General features: G+C 45.3%; 1 protein-coding gene across 2 annotated transcripts in view; it reads right to left on the reverse strand.

The window, feature by feature from the left end:
* Positions 1-1965: 1965 nt before the first annotated feature.
* rab11fip4a (RAB11 family interacting protein 4 (class II) a) overlaps positions 1966-27343 on the reverse strand; it is a 41884-nt gene continuing 16506 nt past the window's right edge. Inside the window, exons 1-13 of one of the 2 annotated variants that reach the window (XM_076996763.1) lie at positions 24074-24465; positions 13627-13829; positions 12645-12815; positions 11999-12133; positions 9774-9809; positions 9063-9162; positions 8584-8687; positions 8271-8411; positions 6524-6605; positions 5861-5998; positions 5489-5647; positions 5047-5190; positions 1966-4899 (exon numbers count right to left, since the gene is read on the reverse strand). In XM_076996763.1, the coding sequence (XP_076852878.1) occupies positions 4783-4899; positions 5047-5190; positions 5489-5647; positions 5861-5998; positions 6524-6605; positions 8271-8411; positions 8584-8687; positions 9063-9162; positions 9774-9809; positions 11999-12133; positions 12645-12815; positions 13627-13829; positions 24074-24151 (1608 nt within the window). In that variant the 5' untranslated portion in view covers positions 24152-24465 and the 3' untranslated portion in view covers positions 1966-4782. Of the gene's footprint in view, positions 4900-5046; positions 5191-5488; positions 5648-5860; positions 5999-6523; positions 6606-8270; positions 8412-8583; positions 8688-9062; positions 9163-9773; positions 9810-11998; positions 12134-12644; positions 12816-13626; positions 13830-24073; positions 24466-27343 lie in introns of those variants that run through there. The other variant, XM_076996762.1, reaches the window with a different exon arrangement.

Consider the following 27343-nt stretch of genomic DNA (forward strand, 5'->3'; position numbering starts at 1 on the left):
ATGCCCAAGGACAGGCAGAGGAAGACGGACAAGAGAGGCAGGAGAAAAGTGGGACAGACCCCAGTGCGTAGACCTCCCTGCTCTCCGTTGGACGAGAAGGGGGTCACCCACAACTTCCAGTGCTAGATCAGGAGGCCCAGAGCCACCTGGCCCACATACACCGGCCCCTCTGCTCCGGACAAGGACATGGAGCTGTGGAGGGAAGTTAAAACACTTTCAGACTCGAGTCTCTTCCCTATCCAGGTCAGGGCTGGGCCTACACCGCATGTGTCACTCATCTAGGGCTTCGTTATTCACAGGATAAACCAGGATTTAACACCAAGCAGAAGCCTCTTGTAAACCAAAACAAATGATCCCCAAATCTAATGTTTCTGTCATTAGCTCTAGATGTTGTCACATCCACATTGTTGTCACATCCACATTATTGTCACGTAAACAATAAATGATTCATTAAGTCGATAATGAACTACGTGCACCAGTATCAGTATGATGTAAACTCACTGCTGGTACTTTATTGCTAATTGCATAGTGCTTCCACAGAGTATGTGGATGGAGACTTGGAGCCTGTATTTGGACAGCTGTGATAAAACACATGTGAGGCATTCTTAAAGAGCACATTCCATCCAGATGTGTATGGTGAGAACAGTGTGGGAGGGCGGAGAGTAATGAAAACGAGTGTGCTGCTGTCCGAGCGCGCACACTTGGGAAAGACCAATACACACGTGCTGCGTGAGAGACCTTCAACCACACCAGACCCGATACGTGTCTGACTCACGTCTGTGATCACAGCGACGTGGACACCGATGCTGCCGTTGATGCTACAGTGAGGTGTTGCTGATAAAAACGAAACACAAAGGATGAAAAATGCATCTAGTGTTTAAGGTTAAAAAAACATTTAAAATGAAAAGATAGAATGGTTTTAAAATCATATGGACACTGTGCTGCTGCACAGTGGTCACCCACAGTCAAAGCTAAAGTAACAGCTCAACAGCGCCCCCTAGATGTGTCTATGTATTACAGCAGATTTTCCAGGGCAGGCGACAGGATTTTAGCTTCCCTGAAGAATCATTGCACTGCACTTCACTTTCTGCTGAGTATTTCAGTACATTCTCTTGTATTCTAATGAAACACCATGTCACGAGGGTCTGTAGTGAATGTGGGTTGGGTGTAGTGAATGTGGGCTGGGTGAGGGATGGGTGGTGGTAAATGTGGGTTGGGTGATGGAAAGGGCCCCGAGCTGGGGTTTACGTCCATTAAACAAGGATTAAAGTAGCACTAAAGCTTAACTAAACTAGCACTCAGCACATCCTTTGGGCCTCGTGACACATTTGATGACAACTCATGCAGACTCTCAACTAAGCTCTATAGTAAAGGTATGTTGTTATTAGTATGGGCTTCTACAAATCTTCATGGCAAATTTTGGAGACTATAAGTGCTGTTTTTAACTCCATGATCTCACTGATTTCTGGGAAACATGACATCTATTGTATAAAGCCAAACTGTGTCTAGAAGATTTTAGCACAATAATGACTAGAATTGTTGGTCCAAATGAATTTTTATCATGGTTACATAGAAAAACCCATTTGTCTTATGGTCAATGAAGCAGGCTGATGAGTTCTTCCTCCCATTTCCTCCTTCTCTTCCTTTTCCGGTCTGATCCAGCCGGCTGGCTCTGGGTGGGCATCAGCATTTCTTCAGTTTGATTTTCTGTGCGTCTGTCTTCCGTGTTTGTGGATCACTCGTGGGCATCACGGAACATCACACAGTGCATTCCGGAATGTTCCACTGTTCCTGATCACGTAGACCAGAGCGATTCGATTGTCTGTGTTTGTATTTAGACAATGATTTAGGCAATGTAAAAAAAAAGAAGAGAAAACCCCCTTTAATGCGCTCCCAAGTAGCCTACATGTAAAACACACTAAAGAACCCAAGGTAAGTCATGTTGAAATATAACACCAGGCAAGGTTAGGTCATGCCAAAGCAAACTGTTTATTTTAGGTGTCCATTTCCAATCTGTCACAAGATCAGCATCACTTAATCGTGTTAAAAAGACAAATTTGGGTTGTGCGGCAACAGGTGATGATAAATAAGCAACTGGCCATCAATCCATGTCTAACTGGAAACCAGTACAATCACAAGCTTTACTACAATGATCAGTTAGGTAAAGTGTGTTTGGCTTGAACAGTCTGCAGTTCCGTGTAATAACCTGTAACAACCTCCATGCTGCGCTATAGGCCTGCCTATCTGTAGGTATAGACACAGAACCATTTTTTCAAATATAAACATCTCAATTTCAATGGTTCTTGAGTAATGTATAGCATGGCCAGGGTCAAATACCAGCCCTAATTTAGTCTTCATCCTAATACGAGATTCCACTACCTATTCCAACCCTCCTTTTCTACACAGGCAACGTTTATTACTGTACATTTGCACCAATGTCACCTTTTTTCAACAGCAAAGTGGCAAATTCTTGTGAAACAATGTTAAGAAAAAGTGTTCTATACTACAATCTAAATTCTAAGACATTTTGCCTTTTTATCATAGAACTGTATAAAAGGCAGTCTCTCAGTAGTTTTTCTTTAGGTCTGATATCTGGCACATAAATACAAACAGTTACTAGTCTCTGTACAACATTTACAACATATGAAAAATGCATGACATAAAATGCATGATGGGAAAACAACCTTTATAAAAGCTTCTCTACAACTGATGAAATTAAAAGATATAAAATACCTAAAAGTCATGGCATTTCAAACTTTTCAAATAAAGGCACAAACATAAAAGATTTTGGGAACATGCAAAAGAACTACAGAATCAGCATGATTTCTTCAATTGTGACACTACATTCCCCAGCAGCCTCAGCTTCTCTCCCTAGAACTACAGCCGTCTCGAACACTGATGCAACATTCAGCTACCTGAATAAATCTCAGATGATCACAAACAAAACATGATGCAGGTCATAGGAAGCAGCAGAGGAGGTTCAGGGGAAGTTCAGAGGAGGTTCAGGGGAAGTTCAGAGGAGGTTCAGGGGAAGTTCAGAGGAAGCTGATAGGATGCAGCTAAGGGATCCGTTCTGCACCACATACCTACATCATGTGACCGTTGTCGTACTGACTGAGACCAATTATGATCAGTGAATCTATTTAGTTTTTTTTTTATACTCATCTTTCACTGATGGTGACATAAGTGTTGGCAAGTCTGTGAACCATAGGTGAGAAGAATCTGTGAGCCAAAGGTGAGAAGAATCTGTGAGCCAAAGGTGAGAAGAGCAGACAGAATTGCTTGCCAGTGAGGACCTATTGAGAAGAACTCCGCATTTAAACATCTGTGCAAAGGACTCGGTCAGGAGGGCGTTTACATACCCTGTGATTAGGAAAGAAATGGTGGAGGTGCTACATCCTCATGCTCTGCTCTGGTGTTTTGAACCTATTAAATTCTCTGATGCAGAACCACCTGGAGCTGGACCGCCCACCTGGTGCTGACCCGCCCACCTGGTGCTGACCCGCCCACCTGGTGCTGACCGGCCCACCTGGTCCTCTCCGACGGCATTCACCCTGTGCGGTCCAAACAGTGCTCCTGAGCCCTCCCTGAGGTTCCCCCATGATGCACCTCTCCACACGAGGGCGCCCTCTCAAGCACCTGACTTTTCATACAATTCCCAAGCCTCTCTGATCATTTGATAGTTTGGATTTCACTGCTCGCTGTAGTAGCCTTCTGAACTAAAGATAAAAAGGATTATAAAGATTATAGAAATACCCTTAAGATTGGATTCTGTGCAACTACTGTAATCAGCATCAGATCACAGCCAAAGGGAGTTACACGTGTCCCGTACACATATAGTAGGAGTTGAGACACAGAGGTGCAATACTACAGGATCACACAGGGCATCTAAGGGCAGTACTAACATGTCTTACATGTCTTCTTTCAAAAATAGACTTCATCTTTTTTTTTTACACATCCTGTATCTTTCCAAACAAAAGTTTTTGTTCCCTTCGGTACACGTATCACCAGCTGTATACATCGTTTTGTGCAAATGCATTTGCTCTGTGAAAGTTATCGGCCATGTTTGTGCTTCAATGGTCTACACAACGCTTCTCTTCTAAAGTTTCAGGACAGTTGTGTTCAACAGTGAACACTTAACGCATATTAATGCAATTTCAACTGACTGTAAGATCAGAAGGAACTCTGGCAGACCTAAAGATAATTTAGTGTGCGTGTGCAGACCTTTGCGACTATACCTCCTGTCTCTTCCCCATCCTACCACATGACGAGAGTTTACGGGAAATGGTCCCTGCTGCATGTGGTGAGGCTCGCAGAGAGAGAGAGAGAGAGAGAGAGAGAGAGAGAGAGAGAGAGAGAGAGAGCGAGAGAGAGCGCGAGAGAGAGAGAGAGAGAGAGAGAGAGAGAGCGCGAGAGCGAGAGCGAGAGCGAGAGCGAGAGCGAGAGAGAGAGATGTCTGCTACAGCCCCTCTCCTCCAGTGTTCTCAGAGACAGTGCTCAAGACCAGGGACATGTCATGTTTAGCTGGAGTATATCTAATAAACTCCTGCATTACTGCTCTTATATACTCAGTAGTAGTATGAACACATATACACTTCTACATTCCAGTTACTTTGATCACTTGTGTTGATCAAGTGTGCAGGGAACCTGTGTGCGTGTATGAGAGAGAAAGAGCATGAACGACAGACACATGACACGTAGACATGTTGGTGCTGTTCACCCCCGTGGCCAGAAGGGGGAGCAGTGAGTGTTTTCCTTCCCTCTAGCTAGAGCAGTGCAGTTCTAGTGCTTGATCTCGAGGATGGAAGGGTTGTGGTCAAGGATGGCCAGGATGATCTTATCCATGTACTGGCGTAGACGCAAGTTGATCTCTTCCTGCTCCTTCAGAGCGTCGACCAGCTGCAGAACGAACACAGCCACACATCAGTCGCTCAAATCACTCTCGGAGGTTAGTAATGGTGCGTGTGCAACATGTGTGTGTCCGTGTGTAGAAACCCTGGCTGTGGGTAACTGTGATGTGATTGGACAGTGGAGTCTGCGCGTCACCTCGTCTCTGGACGCGTTGTCGATCTCGGTGGCCAGCGACTGCGCCTTAGTAGGGCAAGCAAACAGGTTCCTGGCCTCGTACAGACTGAGGCTGAGAATCTGCCCGTTCAGGTCATCATTCTGGTCTCGTAGTTTGTGGTTCTCCTGGTAGAAGATAATGTTGTTGATCTCAACAGTGATGGGTAATACGTCGGTGATGGGTAATATGTTCCTCAAGAACGGATGATACATGCACATAGTTAAAACAAGTCAACAGAATGTAACTGGGGAGTTTTTGTAGCTGTAAGGACAGAGACTGTGTCTCCACCCTGGTTGTGTCTGTTGTGTTTAGTGTATTATTAACTACAAGGACAACAGCTGTGTCTCCGCCCTGGTTGTGTCTGCTGTGTTTAGTGTGTTATTAATTATAAGGACAGCAGCTGTGTCTCCACCCTGACTGTACCTGACGGAGGCGTTTGACCTCGTGTTCTAGCTCAATCTCTCGTGCACGGGCGTTGTACTCTGCCAGGCCGGCCGAGGAGTTGCGGCCACGCCCAGGACGCTCTGTTTCCAGCTTAAAGTGCTGCAGGTGTTCCAGCTCACGACGCAGGTCTTCTATCAACTAGACACAGACACACACACACACACACACACACACACACACACACACACACACACACACACACACACACACACACACACACTCTTACAAAAGTGGACCCAGTATACAGAATCATAATTCATAAAAAATGATGTGTGCTGTGTGTGTACTGCGTGTGTGTGTGTGTGTGTGCTGTACGTGTACTGCGTGTGTACTGCGTGTGTGTGATCTCACATCTTGCATGGCCTCTCTCTCTTTCTGAAACTCATGCCTGTTCTGCCAAAGCTTGTCCATGATCTTCCTGTACAGGTCCATCTCATCCTTCAGACGTAAACTGGTGTCTTCCAGCTTATCAGTCATCCGCTGCTTCTCCTGGAAACACACACACACACACGCACACACCACTGCTACTCAACTAAATCACCACATTAATTTCAGAAACTAAAACAAATTAGAATAAGGCTTATTCTATTTAATCATTCTTTTTTTGTGCTAATAAAACATTGCTAGCCTGTCTGATGTCACTGGCCATGTGAATGAAGGGCTCTCATTGGCTACGGATATGCAGAGCTCTTATTGGCCCGCCTAATGAAGGGCTCTCATTAGTATTCTCATCTTGCTTCACAGCTCAGCTCTACAGAGATACTAACCTCCAAAATGAGCATTGTGTGTGTGTGTGTGTGTGTGTGTGTGTGTTGGTGTGCATGGATTTTGTATAAATTTGTGTGTCAGATACATTTCCAGGATGTTCTCTGGTACATCATTCTATAGAAGCAGAAAGTGGCAGTGTGTTCTCAGTGAAGTGTTCAGTAATGACATGGGGTGTGGTGTTAGTGTAAATGTGTGAACTTCTGAATATGGTGTTGATGATCATAGTGATGGTGATGTTACCCATACCTGGTCCAGTTTCTCAGTCTGAGACTTCAGTCTGCAAACATTCACCTTCATTTCTGCATTCTCCTCCTCCAGCTGTTGCACCCTAAGACACAACAACAACTGTTACAGCAGTATCACAGCACTCACACAGGAAGTGACCTAGCAGCATCACAGCACTCACACAGGAAGTGACCTAGCAGTACCACAGCACTCACACAGGAAGTGACCTAGCAGTATCACAGCACTCGCACAGGAAGTGACCTAGCAGCATCACAGCACTCACACAGGAAGTGACCTAGCAGCATCACAGCACTCACACAGGAAGTGACCTAGCAGCATCACAGCACTCACACAGGAAGTGACCTAGCAGCATCACAGCACTCACACAGGAAGTGACCTAGCAGCATCACAGCACTCGCACAGGAAGTGACCTAGCAGCATCACAGCACTCACACAGGAAGTGACCTAGCAGCATCACAGCACTCACACAGGAAGTGACCAAGCAGTATCACAGCACTCACACAGGAAGTGACCTAGCAGTATCACAGCACTCGCACAGGAAGTGACCTAGCAGTATCACAGCACTCGCACAGGAAGTGACCTAGCAGCATCACAGCACTCACACAGGAAGTGACCAAGCAGTATCACAGCACTCACACAGGAAGTGACCTAGCAGTATCACAGCACTCACACAGGAAGTGACCTGGCAGTATCACAGCACTCACACAGGAAGTGCCAAGCAACGCTATCACAACGGTTTCACAGAATTACAAAACTATTGCAGGGGCTTGTCCCTACAACTAATCAATAAAGTATTCTTTGTGTAGTATGCTGTATTGCAGTGTGCAGTAGTATGTAGAATGTAAGGTGTATATAAAGTATACTAAAAAGTGAAGCATCAAACTACAGGCTAATGGGGCTAAGCCCTCCCTCACTCTCAACTAATAAAGACAACAATCATTTATCATAATTGTGCAAGCCACATCACATTTGCTGTTACGAAATGGCTCGAAGCAAATTTTTCAAACTTCTGTGGCTCTAAGAACAGCAAATGTGAACAGCACCACCTAAAGGTCATAAGAAAAATAAATCATAAATGGACAGCTGTAGATGAATATGACTTAATTGGATAACAATAAGGTAGAAAGGTATACATTAACAGTATACATTAACAGCCCTCTCTAAGGGAATCTTAGGAATGTACTAATGGAATATACAATATATTTTCTTCCAAACACTTTTAATACACATAGAGACATCAACAAATGTAATTTCAGATGTGACAAATAAGATCAATTATTTGCAAAAAATAAAAGACATCTAGATTGAGCTTGTTGATTAGTCTGGTATGGTACAGTGACTTGACAGACTAGCTGATGGATCAAAATAAGATCTGAACCATCTCCAAATGAAACAACTACCATATGTCTGACCAAAGAAAATGGAGGAAAAACCAGGCATAAACCAAAACAAAGGAAATACAGCAGTGAACACCTAGCTCTAGCATTTGTTTAGACTTCAAATGGTCCACTACATTTTCTTATGGGCCGTGGAACAATTTGTGGTGGATTCAGTAAGCCACAAGCTCCAAAAGGTTTGGAGGCACTTCTCAGAAACTAGTATGTAATGTAGTGTGTAGAGTGTAGTGTGTAGAGTGTAGCACATAGTTTGTAGAGTGTAGCAAGTAGAGTGAAGTGTGTAGAGTGTAGCACGTAGTCTGTAGAGTGTAGCATGTAGTGTGTAGACTGTAGTGTGTAGTATGCAGTACCTGTTGCAAAGCAGCTCAATCTCTGTGCTTTTCTCTCTCTCCATCTTGCTGTAGATCTCTTTATGTCTCTTCAGCTCCTCCTCCAAACACTGGTCGGCCCTTGACTCCTGGTCCTTAATCTGTTCCTCTAGCTCATGCACTCTGGAAAACACACACACACACACACACACACACACACACACACACACACACACACACACACACACACACACACACACACACTTACATCACTGCAGTATGTTTTACCATGAAGGTTAGTTTCTGTATGTGTCTCTGTACATGTTCATGTGTAAATGTAGATATGTGCTTGTACCTGTGCACCAGCTGTGTATTCTCATGTTTCAGTTTGGACTTCAGGTCTCCATTGGCCAGGCTGTCATTCTCCAGCTCGGACACCTTCTTCTCCAGGTAAGTAACCTGAGGAACACAGACACACCTGCTTTATGACCCAGGCACAGCAGCGGCAATATATACTGCCATAGCCAACAGCGAAATCTACACTGTACTTCAAGGTCCTACACCCTAACAAGGGTTTGGTGTTAGGGTTTAACTTTAGCGTTACAGGTCAAAGGTCTGGGTTTTAGGGTTTAAGGCTACTAACTGACAGATGAATACAACTGAGCATTCTGGAATAGAGAACAGTTTCTGTCCCCCTGTGTTCACTTGTGTATGTCTCTCTAATGCTAGTAAGCATAGGGCAATCCTTGCTGCTGTGATCTTCCCTGGTGCCTCGCATGTTAATTCTGTAGCTGTCGGCAATGTCACGGCACACGTGTACCGTCGGCGTTCTACCTTCTCTGTGATGTCAACATCGCAGGAGTCGATGCTGTCACGGAACAGGTCCTCCGTACTGCCCTGACTGCTGCTGAAGTTACTGGGGTGGAACAGCTGCCTGTGGAGACCACACACACACACACACACACACACACACACACACACACACACACACACACACACACACACACACACACACACACACACACACACACACACACACACACACACACACACACACACACACACACACACACACACACACACACACACACACACACACTTAGAGCCACTAAGGTTTCACTTAATGCCCAGCATCACTACTTCTAAGACCGGTCATCTTTGCATCTGATTTCTAAAGGACGTGACAGACACACATCCCTTGGGTCTGGAAAACATTGGGTCTGGCACCATACATGCTCTTGAATGTCATGACCATTCAACCCAACCCTTTCTCTAGAGTCCCTCTATCCAGAACTGTTTCTAGAGCTCTCTAGGGCGTCCAACCCTTTCTCTAGTCCCTCCTTCCAAACGTGCACACTATAAGGGCACAGACTGCCCATCTGTAAATAACAGTCAGACTAGAAGAGCCTTGTTTTGGTGAGCCTTGTTATAGAATCATGTTAAACGTTTTAACTTCTGCAAGGAGTCTCGGCAAATTGTTCTGTATTTGCAGTACTAGTGGACCTGTGCCAAGTCTGCTGTGAATTGAAGAAACTGGACTCTTACCGGCCAAAGGCAGTGCTGGAGATCTTTCTGTTTGGGCTGAAAAACAGAAAAAAACCCACACACAGCTGTGATATGAGGAATATATAGACAAAAAACCACACACAGCTGTGATATGAGGAACATATAGACAAAAAACACATAGCTGTGATATGAGGAATATATAGACAAAAAACCACACACAGCTGTGATATGAGACATATATAGCCGTGAAAGAAGGAGGAGGCCACTTTAAACAAGTCTCTCTGGGAGTCCCTCAGAAGGGTTAGCAAAGATGTACATTTACATGTCTGCTCATTAAAGAGAAGGAGTACATCGAGTTGCCTTATGTGTTGAGAAAACAAAATGATTTTATTCTCTATTGTGTTAATGGATTAGGCAAATACCAACAACAGCTATCCTGGTAATAGGTGTGACTGCAGGTGCCATGACAACAAGTTTACACAGGTTTACTATTGAACATAAATAAAAACACACCTCACTCTTTAAATCCCTCTATTAGAGGATGACCATGTTCACCACCTCTCTCACACACACACACACACACACACACACACACACACACACACACACACACACACACACACACACACACACGATAGAGGCTGTACATGGCAGAATGTGCATCTCTCTCATTCCACATTAGTGGTCATCTTACCATTTCTTGCCATAATGCATTGGGGATTATACAGTTAACAAGGGTGGATCTGATAATCCCACAGGACTTTCAGACGCTGGGTGTTTCCAGCCTCTCTGTAGCAGTGTGACACATGTCCTACTTTAATCTCCTTCAGGGTTAGCCAGCTTGCTCAGAGGAAGCTGTACAATCTTATAATCTTGGTCATGAGATATAATGCTATAGGAACCCGAGATAATCCTGTACAACCCTTAAACACTTAAAGTTATGACTGTGTCATGTGTGTAAATAGGATGATTTTCAAGCACTTGTGATATTTCATTGTTGCCTCTCTGTTTTGTTTGTTTGTGTGTGTGTGTGTGTGTGTGTGTGTGTGTGTGTGTGTGTGTGTGTGTGTGTGTGTGTGTGTGTGCACTTGCATGTGAGTGTGTGTGATTGGATCTGAACTACAGCATTCAGATTATGTGTTGAGGCTCTGGTCAGCAGTGTGCGGAAGATTAATGCCTGAGGGGCACAGGATTTGGTGGTGATGTTCATTCTGTCACACTTAACCACCCAGAGGGGCAGAAATAGCAGAGCCCTCACTGTACACATGACCTCCGTCTCTTCCACCCCAGGACCTGTGGCCACTCATACAGCGAAACACAAGCAGCTCAAAATGCTCACCAGCTCAGCTTGACTTGGTTCCTTGAGCTGGAAAAATGCTTCATTTTGAGAAGTTCAAATTGAATTTCTGTCCCTGATTAACCTCCTGCTGTGTGTGCTGAATTTTAAATTCTTCTTCTTTGCTAACAAATCCTCTACAGTCTTTGATGGGTATGCCATTGCTATGGAGACCAAAGCATAAGAGTGGGGCTAGGAGCGGGGTGATTAAAGAAAATATTCTGTATTAATACACTGTGGACAGTAGGGTGACATGTGGGTAGAACGTCTGTGTTCCCGTCATGGTGGTTTGAACATCTGAGTTCCTCCAACAGCCCCAAAACTCTGGTTACCCTAAAACATTTCCTAATGTGTCTGAAGGTCTAGCTGCTCAGTGATAGCTGGTGCTGTGTTCTGGGTGTTGTCCTCTCTCTCCCCGTCCTGTGCCTGATGCAACCCCCCAGGGGGACACGGTGTCTGTACACTCTGTGCTACTGGCTGCTGCTTCTAACCCGCGTGTTTACTGGATGTGAACGCACTGTGCAGTGTGTTGATGGTAGAGTCTCACTGGGTGCTGTACAAGTGCAATGTCCATTACCATAGAGACACCCCATATACTGGTGGGGTATTACAGCAACCAGAAATTATTAACAGAAGCAATCATTAAGAAAGCATGCTAGGACTGTTTATGTTAAGACTCCTTCTTCGGAGATGGTATATGCTGAATAAACACTCATTGTCCGTGAGCTCCAAGACCTCACACAAGAGACGTGTGCTTCATCATCAGTATTAATTACTACACACTCAGCATAAGTAATAACCACCACAAGGTGCAGTGGAACACGCAGGCAGTGAGGAGCAGTGTTAAACCTTGAGATGGAGCTCTAGGGAGTGTGTGTGTGACCGCGTGATCCCCACAGTGGGGTGAGTGCTCCCAGGTGAGGCTCACCTGTTGGCCTTGAGGTTCTTGAGTCGGGCCTCCAGGTCATTGAGGAGGTTCACCTTCTTACAGCACTGAGAGCAGTAAACATCTAGCAGCTCGCTGTTGTACAGGTGCCTGATCTTCTGAGGGGTCTGGCCAGCACTACACACCACACAGTAGAGCCAGCAGTCAGCCAACAGTGACATGTTTACGTCTTCACATTCACATTTGCGAAATGACATAAGTATTCGTTCGATACCAGTCAGTGACGCATATGCATGCACACGTACACTCATGCATGCATACCTATGTGCACACACACACACACACACACACACACACACTGTCCAAGCACTGCAGTGTGTTAACACAAACGTCAAACATCTGTGTAAACAACATTTCACATTTTTGAACAAAACATTCTGGACAACAAACATGACAACAGCACACAAATACATGAAATGAAAGGCTACTTGTGACCAACACAAGAGTTTGTGTTTATCCGTTAATTTGCATAATATTCACCACAGACATGGGCTTCAGACGCTAACAGACGACACTGTACAACACCCAGCAGTGCTTACAACACGTGACCCTGCCACCGCGCACACTAGCGCGTGCACTCTTCCGCACGCTGGCGGTCGGGTTAAAGGGAGGGAGCTCGCGCAGGCACCTGGAGGGCAGGGAGGAGCCCAGGTCCGAGAAGCCGTTGGTGCGAGTGTCATCGTCGGGGCAGGGGCTGCTGGGAATGAAGTCCACGTCCTCGCCCTCTCCGTAGTCCTCAAACTGCTCCTCGGCCGAGATCACGGACGCAGCCCCCGAAGGGACCAGCTGGCAGGAGCTGCTGTGGAGGGCCGTAGCGAAGTGTTAGCCCACACGGGGGTTCATACGCAACTGCGGGGCACACTGACTCGCGACCATCTTTTATCTGTTGTAATGCGTCCACCATTACATGGCTAAAGGAAAGCCGAGCCTATATCAGCACTCTTATGCAAAGTTACCTGATACATTACACTCACCCCTCTTACACTAGTGAGATATATCATACTGGCCATTACTATGACAGATTAAACACTGCTCCTGGGATGTAATAAGCTTTATTATTCTTCCATGTCTTATGTTAAGCACTTTGAATTGCTACTGTGTATGAAAAGTGCTGTAGATTAACTTGCCTTTCCTTGGGCTATAGTAGTCTGAAATTCCACTCTGGGATATACTACACTGACCATTATGGGACTGACAGATTACATTGCACTCTAGGGTATACTATACTGACCATTATTAGAATCACAGATAAAATTTCATCCTGGGATATACTATACTGACCATTATTAGACTGTCAGATTAAATTCCACCTTGAGATATACTATACTGACCATTATTAGACCGAGGGAGTAATACAGGCCTCTGGAATATATTATACCAATAGTCATCTGACAGACCCCCTGGGATGTACCATAATGACCATCGTCAAACTGGTAAACTATCTGCTCACTGTGATATATACGTACTATTACCTAGGATGTATTCTGTGATCAGAAGCAAAGCACTTTGTAAGTCGCTCTGGATAAGAGCGTCTGCTAAATGCCGTGAATGTAAATATACAATACAGACCAACATCAGAGCGTTAAATCAAACCCCCCAGGAATACTCACTTGTTTCCAGGTAGAAAGAGTCCTCCAAGTGCCTCCTCTTTGTCGTCATGGCGACCCGCATCAGAGGACTCCGATGCAGCTCCACTGTCCATGTCGGACTCCTGGGCGTCTCGGGCCCCTGGTCCCTCACCCGGGTACAGGGGGCACTCTGGGTATGACTGTGTACACATGATGATGGGCGGAGCCAGGCCCGCCTCCACCTGCTGCACGGAACACAGACCCACTTGGTACCAACAGATTTAAGTCAACTCACCTGGTACCAATCAACACATTGATACGCTGTATCAATTCACAGACAAAACAGCAATTAACTGACACTCACTATCAATTAATATTCAGACTCTATCAATTCACAGAAGACAAGAATCAGGATCAAATAACAGATATCTTGAGCATTAACGTACCCTCAGCACAAGTAAACACAAACAATATCACTTAGCACACACGCAGTAAAACAATACACCAAAAGAATGTTAGCAGTCCCTAAAACACACAGCCCAAGCGGCAGACCCAGTGGGCTATACTGCGATACACCTCAGCATCGTCTCTGATGCAACACAGATGATGTACGTTGATGTGAGGGTATGAGTTCCTACAGAGTTCCTACAGGGCTCACTGCCAAGCTGAACTGGCGTTTGTAACTCCGTTACCCCGACATGTGCTTTTAAACCAACAAATAGATGAGACGAGCAAATACTGAATCAAGAAACTAGAATCTAGAAGAATCTAGAATTGTACAGGGAGGTGAGGAGAGCTGCTGTGTGAACGCCTCACTGGGTGGTCTGCTCGGGGAGGACTGAGGCTCGTGTACAGGACAGAACACAAGCAACTGCAAGGACTCAAAGGAACAAGGGTCAAAGGTCAAACCAGCATTGAGACCAATGGTCCCATAGAACAATGAAGGAGTAAAGGACTCACACTCACACTCACACACACAGTCACAATGAAAAGTTGAGAGAGGAATCTTGTGATCCTGTGTCAGGCAGGGCAGAATGTGGGGTGTGCTGACAGTGATTCAGATAGCCGAAAACTTTCATGGCTTGTTAATGATGCAAATGAACTTGGGTTACAGGGTTTTACACAGACTGGACTCACACACACTGGTCTTACATTGGCCAGTTTTACACTGCACAGACATGAGTTTGCAATCCTCTATATATCCCACACCACAACATCACACTATAAAATATATATGCTATATATATGCTTATATATTAAAAATTCACATTACACTTACATGGTAACAAGAAAACAGTTGTAAATCAGGACTTTATTGCACAAAGATGCTGCAGAATATTAATCTGAGAGGAGGAATTTTCTAAATGCTTGTGTGTGTGTGTATAAATGTCTAGATTTTAATGGCTTTCCCCCCGTGTTTCAGACAGTGGTGTGATCGGTATCTGCCTGTTCTCTACTGTGTGTGCACTACTGCTCCTCTCTCTCAGATATTTATAGCGGGTTCCATTGGATGTGTGAGTTACGGCAGTTCGCATAGCGTTCACACCCATCTGGAACACAAGCACACAAACAGAAACACACACACCAATAAATCATGAAGTCTAACATTAGACTAAGTGTGGAGGGAGGGCAGAACATCTCTCGGAATAGCTCTCACAACACCATGCTCTTGGCCCAAAGCCAGCTTCTGCGTCAAGTTAATCAAGAAGTGAGGAATGTTTTCATTCAAGATGTAGTGTCTGAGTGCATTTAACCATTCACAAACAGAAGCAGCGTTAGTCGTTGTGTCCCACAAAGTCGTGTCTGCTGCCCGGCACTGGTACCAGTCCTGACTCCACGGTTTGCTCGTGGTCTCACTTTAGTAAGTGTATTCAAGATGGCGCCATACTGGCTTCCCTTCTGTTCCGTTTGTCCCTCTCCTAGTCTTTGTCTCTGTTGGCTTGCTCACGATGGACAATATTTCAGTCTCTCCTGCCAAAGTACTAAACATCTGAATGATACCGTGCTGTTGGCACTGAACAGTCATTTGCAGAGTGTATTCCCTCTGAATCCTGAACTCAGATGATGTATTGTTTCATCCTACTCTCACCCTCACCCAGCCCACTCCGCCTCACCCGGGTCTTCCTCTCTCCTAGACATCCCTTCTTCACAATGACTCTATTCTCTCTCTGTGTGGCCTAGTCCAGACGTCCTCAGCCTCTTTCTCTCAGAGTCAGTGATAAAGCCCTTCCATTAGCACTGCAGCAGTGCGCGCACACACACACACACACGCATGTTGTGTGCACGACTTCTCCCACATTCACACACCACTTGGAATGTTATCTTTATGGAGCAGTCACACAGTATTGATTCTGCCTTTTGCCCAGTGCATGTGCAAGCACACACACACACACACACACACACACACACACACACACACACACACACACACACACACACACACACACACACAAACAAGGAAGAATAATGTCTTTGACACAGCTCCGCCTTACAGGGTTGCTAAGGTCTTCACCATGGGTACCAACACCCAACTGATTTTCTTCTTTGAAAAACAAATGTTATCTTCAGCTATATAACCTCTGTTTCCAAATCACAAACCCCTGACCCATGACCCCTGACCCAGGCCCAGCAGCCAGACTGATATTGATTTGTCTGCCACCACTCTTTTTATAATAGCAGTTTAATCAGACCATATACAGCAGTATTGATTTGTGCACAGACACACAAATGTTTACCATGGCTCTTTAATATGCATGTGTGTTGTCAAGTGAGTAGGTGTGACCTTGTGTGACACCCACTGCACAAGTACTACAAATGTAACATCCTGTGGTAGTGTGTCACTTTGAATACCTGCTCTACAGCTTGTCTCGGATGTCTCCGTATACCCGTCTCCATATATATGCCTGTCTCTGTGAGACATTCTGAGCAGGTTTTGAATATTGTAAGATGTTTAATTTCTCTTTTCTTTGGTTCTCCCAGAGTTAATAAAGCCTTCAACCTCAGGGAGAGAGAAAGCAATAAAGTCAGAGAGAACAGTGTTGAGCGAGCGGAAGGTGTGTGAGGACATGGGGGGGGTTGTGGGTAATGTATTGTGAGTCTGTCTTTCTGAGGCTGGAATTACTGCACCTGCAGAGCAGTCTTACATCCATAAATAATGCACACGCTCCTGTCTGTGACGTCCAGGAAGATGCAGTAGGAGTCTGTGCCTGGTGTGTGTGTGTGTGTGTGTGTGTGTGTGTATGCACATGCATCCATACCATTCTACAAACACACAGACCCATACATACTCGGTTCAGATACAGTCTGAATCTGATATTCACAGCTATAATCCCAGCAACCCACACAATTTGAATCCTCAACATTTTGCTTTTTCAATCATTGAGTGTGTGGCGTACATGCACATGCCTGATTCAGATGGAGTTCTGTAGGATTAGTAACATCATTAACACCATGGTGAACAGGATGTGGGTGGCAGGTGGGCGGTTTTGGGAGGACAGTGTGGGCTGTGGGGAGGTTTGGAAGGAGTGGGTGCTGAACCCAACAAAACACATTGAACAAGGGGTGAGAGGGTGGGGCTTTGGGGGGTTGGGTTGGGATTAAGGGGAGGGGCTCGATTTCCGCTGCTGTCGGGAGGAATTTGGCAAGAACTGTAAAATTGATTAGAGCTCCATTATGGACCTTCCTCTACAGTGATGAATTAGCTCTTACACCATTCGTTTGTGTCCCGTTGCATTTACAGACGCACCGCATCAGTGTGACACTGGGCTTTCTGCTGTGCGCTGTAATAGAAGCCATTTTCAGGCTAAAGCACAGCGTCTGGAGCTCTGTGCCCTCCCTCTCTCTCTCTCTTTCACACCACGTCCACAGAGCAATTAACCTCCTGTCCAAACTACAGCACGGACGCCCAGCTCACATGGTTCACTGCGCTGCCTTATCCTCAAATATAATGGCGATGACAATGCAGTTAGTCTCACATGGGCTATTTGCTAGCCATGCAATAACCGGAGCTGACGCAGCACATCAGAGCACATCAGCACCTCAGCTGCCTGGGAACGGAATAAGGAAGAACCAATAAGTACACAAAAGACACACAAATCAGCGCACAAGAGAACACAAATAAGGAGGGAACAGCACTTTAGCCAGCCAATGGCATTATTACCCCTGTCAGGTGTGTGCAAGGGCAGAGAAAGACAAGAAGGCAGAGCAGGGGAACAATGAGGCTGAATCACGGGTGGAGCACATCTGGGAACAGCTACAAGGCTGAATCACGGGTGGGGCACCTCTGGGAACAGCTACGAAGCTGAATCACGGGTGGGGCACCTCTGGGAACAGCTACGAGGCTGAATCACGGGTGGGGCACCTCTGGGAACAGCTACGAGGCTGAATCACGGGTGGGGCACCTCTGGGAACAGCTACGAGGCTGAATCACGGGTGGGGCACCTCTGGGAACAGCTACGAGGCTGAATCACGGGTGGGGCACCTCTGGGAACAGCTACGAGGCTGAATCACGGGTGGGGCACCTCTGGGAACAGCTACGAGGCTGAATCACGGGTGGGGCACCTCTGGGAACAGCTACGAGGCTGAATCACGGGTGGGGCACCTCTGGGAACAGCTACGAGGCTGAATCACGGGTGGGGCACCTCTGGGAACAGCTACGAGGCTGAATCACGAGTGGGGCACATCTGGGAACAGCTACGAGGCTGAATCACGGGTGGGGCACCTCTGGGAACAGCTACGAGGCTAAAATGAACTTTATACATAATGAGTGTTCATCAGCATATATGTCTGCCAGGGACCCTGTAGTTAAAGCTGAACTACTTGTGTCAAATAGTCAGAGGGACAGAGGACACAACAAACACACACCAAGAACACAGCAGTGAGAGAATAGACATCCACTGGAATATTATGACCAGTACAAGTTCAGCCAAATATTTATGGGGTATTCTATTCATTGCAAACACAAAAGCTATAATGAGAATGGTTGGATAAACCTTATCCGTGACATATACGAAAATGGGACAATAACTTTGACTGCAGAAATAAATTCAATCTTTCTCAGGGTAGATTAACGCAGTCCATAAAGCCAGACACACTGTGGGACACTGAACAAGCATAGCACTTTCTTATGGGCTTTGTTTATTTATTCTTCCCTTTAAGAGACACCTTCCCATTTATCACTATACATTGTTCTGCTTGGTATAAACATTAAAGGAGAGAGACAGGCAGATTGCAGGATGCAGTTACAATATGTGGGGTATAACATATGAGGTGATGTCACGGTTTGCCTTCAAATGTGTCATGTGGCAAAAATAAAGAATCATAATATGTGTATATATTAGTGGTGGGCCGTTAACGGCGTTCGTTAATTTGATACTCTTATCGGGCGATATAAAAATTATCGCCGTTAATCTATTCTTAAAGTTGGGTTGGGAACTGGGTCAAAATGGGTAAGCAAACTATGATGACTTTCAACTTGATAGTTTAGCTCGGCTGTATTTCTAACCAAATTGCACACTAGGGGCGAGAACGAGTTTTCAAACCTGTGAATTACAAATCGTACGTGTGTTTACATGGATGCAGCCACGAAGTCGCCAGGTTTGCTTCAGGGAAAAGCACATTTTTAGGAACGTAAAGTGTTACCGGAGCGGAGCTCGGAGCGGTCGTTTTCTGCATGGTCATATCGCTAGATTCGTCACAATTTAAATATTTATTTTTAACCGTTAAAACTGCAGAGGACCAAAACCGGCTTTTGAAAAAGTAACCCCCCCCCCACATTACGTCCGTGAGGTTAAATGTACTAAATGTTGGCTTACATTTCAAATATCATGTTTAGCTGAATAAACATGTTATCAACCCCTTTTAATGTACAGTATGTAGGCTTACAAATTCATGTTTAACTGAATAAACCGTTGAAAACGAGTAGCCTACATTTTATTGTGCATGTTTTTTTTCTTCAAGTATCAAAGTAGAACAACTTTCTCAAGCAGTCATTGATGCATTTAGGAAACAGGAGATGAGTCCCTGGTCTAATGCACCCTCTGTATTAAGAAACCCTATCTCAAAAACTGACTTAGTTTTTTTCCAAAAACAATAAAGCATAATCCAAGCATGCACATATAAACACATCAGCATACATACATACACATATTTATTAAATATTTATATATTTATAAATAAAATATATAGTATACTATAATAGTATAATATATATAGTACACCTGTCCAACTGCTCATTAACACAAATGTTGATTCAGCCAATCATATGGCAGCAACTCAATGCATTTAGACATATCCAAGACGATCTGCTGCAGTTCAAACCGACCATCAGAATGGGGTAGAAAGGTGATTTAAGTTACTTTGAACATGGCATGTTTGCTGGTGCCAGACGGGATGGTCTGAGTATTTGAGAAACTGCTGATTTACTGGGATTTTCACGCACAACCATCTCTGGGGTTTACAGAAAATGGACGGAAAAAGAGAAAATATCCAGTGAGTGGCAGTTCTGTGCGCACAAATGCTTCATTGATGCCAGAGGTAAGAGGAGAATTGCCAGACTGGTTCAAGCTGATAGAACGACAACAGTAACTCAAATAACCGGTCGTTACAATCTTGGCATGCAGAAGAGCACTTCTGAACGCAGAACATGCTGAACCTTGAGGCGGATGGGCTACAGCAGCAGACCACCACACCGGGTGCCACTCCTGGCAGCTAAGAACAGGAAACTGAGGCTACAGTTGGCACAGTCTCACCAAAATTGGACAATAAAAGGTTGAAAAAACGTTGCCTGGTCTGATGAGCCTCGATTTCTGCTCCAACATTCCAATGGTAGGGTCAGAATTTGGCATCAACAACATGAAAGCAAGGATCCATACTGCCTTGTATCAACGGTTCAGGCTGCTGGTGGTGGTGCAATGGTGTGGGGGATATTTTCCTGGTACACTTTGGGCCCATTAGTACCAATTGAGCATCGTGTCAACGCCACAGCCTACCTGAGTATTGTTGCTGACCAAGTACACACACACACACACACACACACACACACACACACACACACACAATATTGCCAAAATAATTTGTTTACCTTCCTTGACTCACATATGAGCTTAAGTGACATCCCGTTCCTTATCCATAGGGTTCAATATGTCGTTGGTCCACCCTTTGCAGCTAGAACAGCTTCAACTCTTCTGGGAAGGCTGTCCACAAAGTTTAGGAGTGTGTTTATGGGGATTTTTGACCATTCTTCCAGAAGCGCATTTGTGAGGTAACATAAAAATGTTGTACGAGAAGGCCTCTCTCAGTCTCCGCTCTGATATATGGCTTGGTTGCAGCTGCTCGACCATAGAAAAGCATTCCATGAAGCTCTCTGCAAACTGTTCTTGAGCTAATCTGAAGTCCACACGAAGTTTGCATGTTTGTAACGATTGACTCTGAGGAAAGTTAGCGACTTCTTCGCACTATGCGCATCAGCATCTGCTGACTTGGAATTAATTGGAACACCTGATTCTGATAATTTGAATGGGTGAGTGATACACACAGACACACATCAGATGCTTCTATCCTTGGGGTTCCCACAGAGATATAGAAACACATACATAATATGCCATATTTTTGTCAATTGTGATTTTTTTCACCGCAATCGAAATTGTCCTCCGCTTTTAACCCATCTGTGCAGTTAGAACACACACATACACACACACACACACACACGTGATTACTAGGGGGCTGTGGATTACACGTGCCTAGCCCGGCGCCGCCCGGGGAGCAGTTGGGGTTGGGTGCCCCCCCACCCCTTCGTTACTAAAAAAGTGGAAAGATTAACTAACATCACTGCTAATAGTGAGGCAACAGATAGCCCCACCCCCTCCTCAAAGACATAACTCCACCTAGGGGTGCACGATATGGACTAGAATTGTGATGTGCGATAACATTGTTGGATATCCCGATATCGATGTGAAACACGATAAATTAAAATTAAAATACAGAAATGTTATGTCTCTCTGAACAGCAGCACGTTAATTTGTTTCGTTTTTTTCTGTGTAATGAATCCAGAATAATTCCAAAGATTTCGCAGGTTTATTCAACAATAGATGAAATCTAAAATTAGATAATTACTTAATTAGTACATGTGTTAAGTAATAATAGTGCAAACATTTTGTGGGGTGTTCCCTCAACCTTTAGTAATAATAGGTAATAAGCAACATAGCCAACATAAAAGCACAAAAACTTTTTTTTCTAAAAGTTAGGTATACTCTGTAAAATGCTGTTTGTCCATACAACCTAAAAAAACACATTAAGTATTTAAAGTTGATTAAACACTTGGACTGGCTGTGCTAATTTTTTCCCTCTATTGCTGGATGCGGATAATGCACGCAGGTGATGCAATTTGAGTTGACGTTATTCAAGGCGTTATCGTGGCTCTTTCGATGTGTTTATCATGAAACCTCATATCGCGATAATGATAAAAATACGATTAATTGTGCAGCCCTAACTCCACCACCATCTTAATCTACTAGACTATACTAATTTAAACACTTACTCTTCACTGGCCTCTATTGCTCGTTCTACAAGCAACCAAGTGTAGGACGCTGTAGACCAGGGGTATCAAACTCATTTTGTTCTGGGGGCTGCATACAACTTAATCGGATCTCAAGGGGGCCAGACCAGTAAACTCATTACTCATCCGAGGTTCACCTGGGGAGTAACACTGCAGTCGGAGCCTACAATACCAGTATCATCGCTCCGACACGGAATGAAAACCTGGCGTTCATCACAAGACATTTATATTGACAATATCAACACCCAGAACTTTCATTCTAGTTACCTTATACTTAGCCTGATTGTGTAATTTATTTGTGACTTGTGTATTCATCTGTATAATTTGTTTTTGTGTAATTTGTGTGTTAACGGGCCACCCAATGGAGGATGGGTTCCCTTTTGAGTCTTGGTCCTCCCAAGGTTTCTTCCTATTCCCCACCATCTAGGGAGTTTTTCCTTGCCACTGTCGCCTTTGGCTTGCTCATTAGGGATTTGGACCCATAGTATTGTTAACCTTGTAAATCCTGTAAAGCGCTTTGTGACAACATGTGTTGTGAAAAGCGCTATACAAATATATTTGATTTGATTACAAAATTACATGAAACTAACAATAAGTCCACATTTTTCCTTTGTATTAGTGCAAAGAAGTAAATTATAAAAATCTTTATATGAAATGAATTGTCATTTAACTTTTACTTTTAAAAAAGTATGTGGAATTTCACCAACACTTTTACTCAGTTAAACATTTATTTAAGTGCATTATGCATAAAAACTGATCACAGTGACATTTTCCAGATCCGTAAAGCAATTCTGAACACATGAACTTCAAAATCCAACTCTCCAGTTTCCACTTTTCTCTTTTTTGACAAAGAAATTGCACTTAAGAGGGTGCCAGGGTCAACAGAAAAAGCGGGTAAAGCGACAGAACTGACAGTAGATAAGTAAAGCGATCAAACACACGCCTAGCGGACAATACTGCAGATATTTTTCTTTAATAATCCAGGTTTATTCCGCGGGCTGGACTGAACCCCCTGGCGGGCCGGTTCCGGCCCACGGGCCGTATGTTTGACATCCCTGCAGTAGACCATGTCTGCTGTCCCCTGCTGGACTGTTGTACTTATTACAAGCCATCCAAATAACCAGAGTGTAAGCTGATAGATATGTAATACTTTCTCTTTGGGAGGTATGAGCTATTCAGGCATCAAGAGGTGCAGAAGGAAATTCACACCACAAGTTCACCAGCAGCGTTTCAATAACTGTGGCCAGATCCCACATGATTGTAACCCCAAGTGCGTGCTCACACCCAACCCCCCCTCCTCCACAAACCCACACCCAAAGAGAGAGAGCGAGCCTGGGTCATTAACATCTCAATGGCATGACCTCTTCCCCCTGTAACAGATGACCAGACAATCCATACAGACTAAAGCTATTCAGGCAGCTGCAGGTGTGATGGACTTAGAGTGGAAAGCACTAAATTCCAGAGGAATGCACGGACCTTCTCGTACAAATCCAGAGCTTCATCCAATTTCTGCAGCACCATTTAGTTTAGTGTAAAGGTAAATAAAACCTGCTCCACCCAAAGGTAAAGGCAATCTCCAGACAATAAACCTTTGAACTCTGCACTTGCCCAGCTCAGCTACATAAACAGATGTCAGGACAGCAGGGCTCTGCGTGACGGACCTCCACAGCCTCACTAATAATTCCCTCATGACAGAGGTGACAGTAGTGGAGCAGAGCACTCTGGGAGATTCCTGACTGCCACAGTTCACAGCAGTACAGAAGCGAAAGAGAAGACAGAGAGATAGCTCTCGCAACACGAACACACACAATTGTGCTCCTGCACACAGACGCACACACACACACACACACACACACACACTGTGAGCTGTAACAATGGAGCTCACTTGACTGCCGTCCTGCCCTCTCTCTCTCTCCCCCTCTCAACCCCTCTTACCCTGTGGAGGGGACCAGGCTCAGCGTCTCCTCTCTCTGTCCTGCCCGCGTTGGCTACGCCTCCATCGGCCGCGGACATCCAGCTCCCGGGGGCCTCCTCCACCTCCACGCTCCACCCGCACTCCGCTTCTCTCCAACAGGTGAGCTTCCAGCGGGTCCCCGTGGGGGGCGGGGGGCTGTTCTAGCTCAGATGGGCGGGGACGTGCGGACGGCGTCGGCTTCTCAACACGCAGCGCCTCCACGGAGACTCACATTCTCAGCCCGCCTGAGCTCCTCACACACACACGCGTGCACAAAGGCGCACATGCACACATACACGCGCGCGCACACACACACAGCTCCCGTGCTCATGCACTTATACCAGGTACATTCACACACACACTCACTCATACACACTCACTCATACACAGGGTGGATTTGGCAACAGTTGTTGGTCGTTGGCCACTCCCTTAGACCCTCCCTCACTCTGCTCGCTCGCTCTATCTTTGCTGTTGCTAGGCAACTATTCAGCGGGGCCATCCCATAGCAGTGACATCAGGCAGAGTGTGTGAATGTCGTGCCACTGCACGCACACACACACACACGCGCACACACACACACACACACACACACACACACACACACACACACACACTGTCATAAGCCAGTCAGGAATGACATGCAATCACAACAGTGTGTCATGCTTTACAGAGTATCAAACCATGAACTAAACCGAAGTAAAAAAAAGTACGTGTGTGTGTGTGTGTGCATGCGTGTGCGTGCGTGTGTGTATGTGTGTAAAAACAACTGGAGAGCACTCAGGCAAGAAATGCCTGTGAGAGTAAATGGCACTAAAGTGTCATTCATATTCTCCTGCAGCCAGAGCCAGACGAGCTCACTGAGATGGTGTCTCTGCATGAGCCCTCAGACACACAACACCCACACACATCTACACACACCCCCTACACACATCTACACACGCCCCCTACACACATCTACACACGCCCCCTACACACTAGCAAGCACTGGAACCAGATCAGTTCTGAGACTAAGCTGGTTCACTAGAGAAAATGTCTTTGTTACTGTAAAGCACTTTGAGTTACATGTATGTATGAAAGGTGCTATACAAATAAAGATTATTATTATTATTATTTGTTTTAACAACACTAATATAAAATAGTTCGAATCTCAACTACAGATTAATAATGAGCCATTACTTATAGCAAGAAGCTAAAAAAAAATATATATCAAACACCAGTGTGTTTAGAAACAGAGCGTGTTATGAAAGAGGAACAGCATGGATCTTGAGAGAGAGAGAGAGATTGAAACAAAGAGAGAAAAAATTAGAGTACAATAAACATGAGACAGAAAGAAATGAAAAAGGAGAAAGAGACATAACAGCAAGAGAGAATGAGAGAGGGACATAGCCAGCGAGAGAGAGGAGTGTCTCTGTGTGTGTGTGTGTGTGTGTGTGTGTGTGTTTCACCTCTCACACTGCATCAGTGCTGCCCCACTTTTCCACGCTCCATCATACCCAGTACTGCACACACACTCAGCGCAGCACAGCAGCACACACTCCCACAGTGTCTGACTGCAACATGGCTGCAAGCCTCAGGGATGGAGACGGAGTAGCACCAGGAGAACGGAGGAGAAGCGTGGAGAACGGAGGAGAACAGGGGAGAGGCAGGACAAGATGACATATAGCACCTTACACTCACTCAGGCTGTTCAAAACCCTTAAGGAAAATACAAAGACATTTATTTGAACTAATTTCAACAGGACGTAGAGTGCAAGAGAGGGAGAGAGAGAGAGAGAGAGAGAGAGAGGGAGGGTTAGAAAGAAGAGAAGGAGAGAGAGGGAGAAGGAGAGTAGGAGAGAGGAACTGAGGGGGAGAAGAGGGATGGAAGAGGGGAGGGGAGGAAGAACTGTTTCTGGAATGAGAGTGAGTGGGCTCCAACTGTTCTCACAGGTCTGCTGCAACATCCCCGCTGCTGTGGTCCTGATGCTGCAGGCACTGCTCAGCAACGGACAAGAACCTCCACCCATCCACACTGCCCAATTCAGTTTAGATCATCTACACTCACCTACACTGTTCTTACACTGTCCAGAGGACCTTCAACCAACATACCAGCACATTTAAATAAATATTACAGGACTTCAGGATTTCAGTATTCGCTTTTGGATTAAGAATAACCTGCAAAAGGGAAGACCTGGCCCATGCAGAGACATTTGTTATTTCAGGCCAGGGGTGGGTCCTCTGCACCCAGGTCCTGCGTGTGCACACACACACCCGCACTCACGCGCACACACACACACACACACACGCACAGTCACGCGCACACACACACATGTTCTCACTGGGAAAGGAATATTGAGGAGAGAACCCAGCAGCTGATACATGGAGAATCTATTTGTGTAACAATACATTTCATCATGCCACACTGAAAAAAGAGCTTAAAAAGTATCTAATACCATTTGCTGACTATTGAACACTTACAACCCAGAGAGCCTCTGGCCACGCCCCCTGTTCTTACTGCACCATACAGCCTAGAGAGCCCCTGACCACACCCCCTGTTCTTACTGCACCATACAGCCCAGAGAGCCTCTGGCCACGCCCCCTGTTCTTATTGCCCCATATTGCCGATACACCCACAATGCATCAAGCCGGAGTGCCTAATAAGATGACTGATGAGTTTAGGTACAAGGTAATCTTTCACTGAATTAGCTAGGGCTAATTTAACTGCCCAACAGCCCCAGATACGTAATAAAGGAAATCAGAGGATGAAACAGCTGCCAGAGAAATAGAAATGGAGGTGAGATAGAGATAGAGAGAGAAGGAGAAGGAGAGAACGATAGAGATGTAGACAATTGTGCGTAAGAATAGGACTGGCAGTCTGAGCCCAGTGTGCATACAAATGACTGCCTGTGTCTCCAGTCAGTGCCAAAGCCCTCAGGTCTGCGAACAGAGCCAGAGCCAAACACACACTGGGAGAAGGAGCCTGCCCTCAAACATCTGCCAGCCACGGCCTTCAACGCCCACACGCCCCTACGGGGGTATAAGACCTAATCACAAGAAGACCTAAGAGAGTAGGCAAGGTTTGTTTTCAAGGATTCAGGTAATGCGAGTTTGTATGACAGTTCTGTATTGGATACGCTACTGAATCCCTGCTCCACTGTGAGGTTTATTACATCTCCATGCTGTCGGCGCTGAATTAAGCAGCAGCTTCATGTAGAAGTTCTGCAATATTTAGTTTGGAGATTTGGGACAACAGTGTGGGTCTGTAACTGTAAC

The sequence above is a fragment of the Brachyhypopomus gauderio genome, chromosome 2 (genome assembly GCF_052324685.1).
Source record: "Brachyhypopomus gauderio isolate BG-103 chromosome 2, BGAUD_0.2, whole genome shotgun sequence".
Taxonomy (NCBI): Eukaryota; Metazoa; Chordata; class Actinopteri; order Gymnotiformes; family Hypopomidae; genus Brachyhypopomus; species Brachyhypopomus gauderio.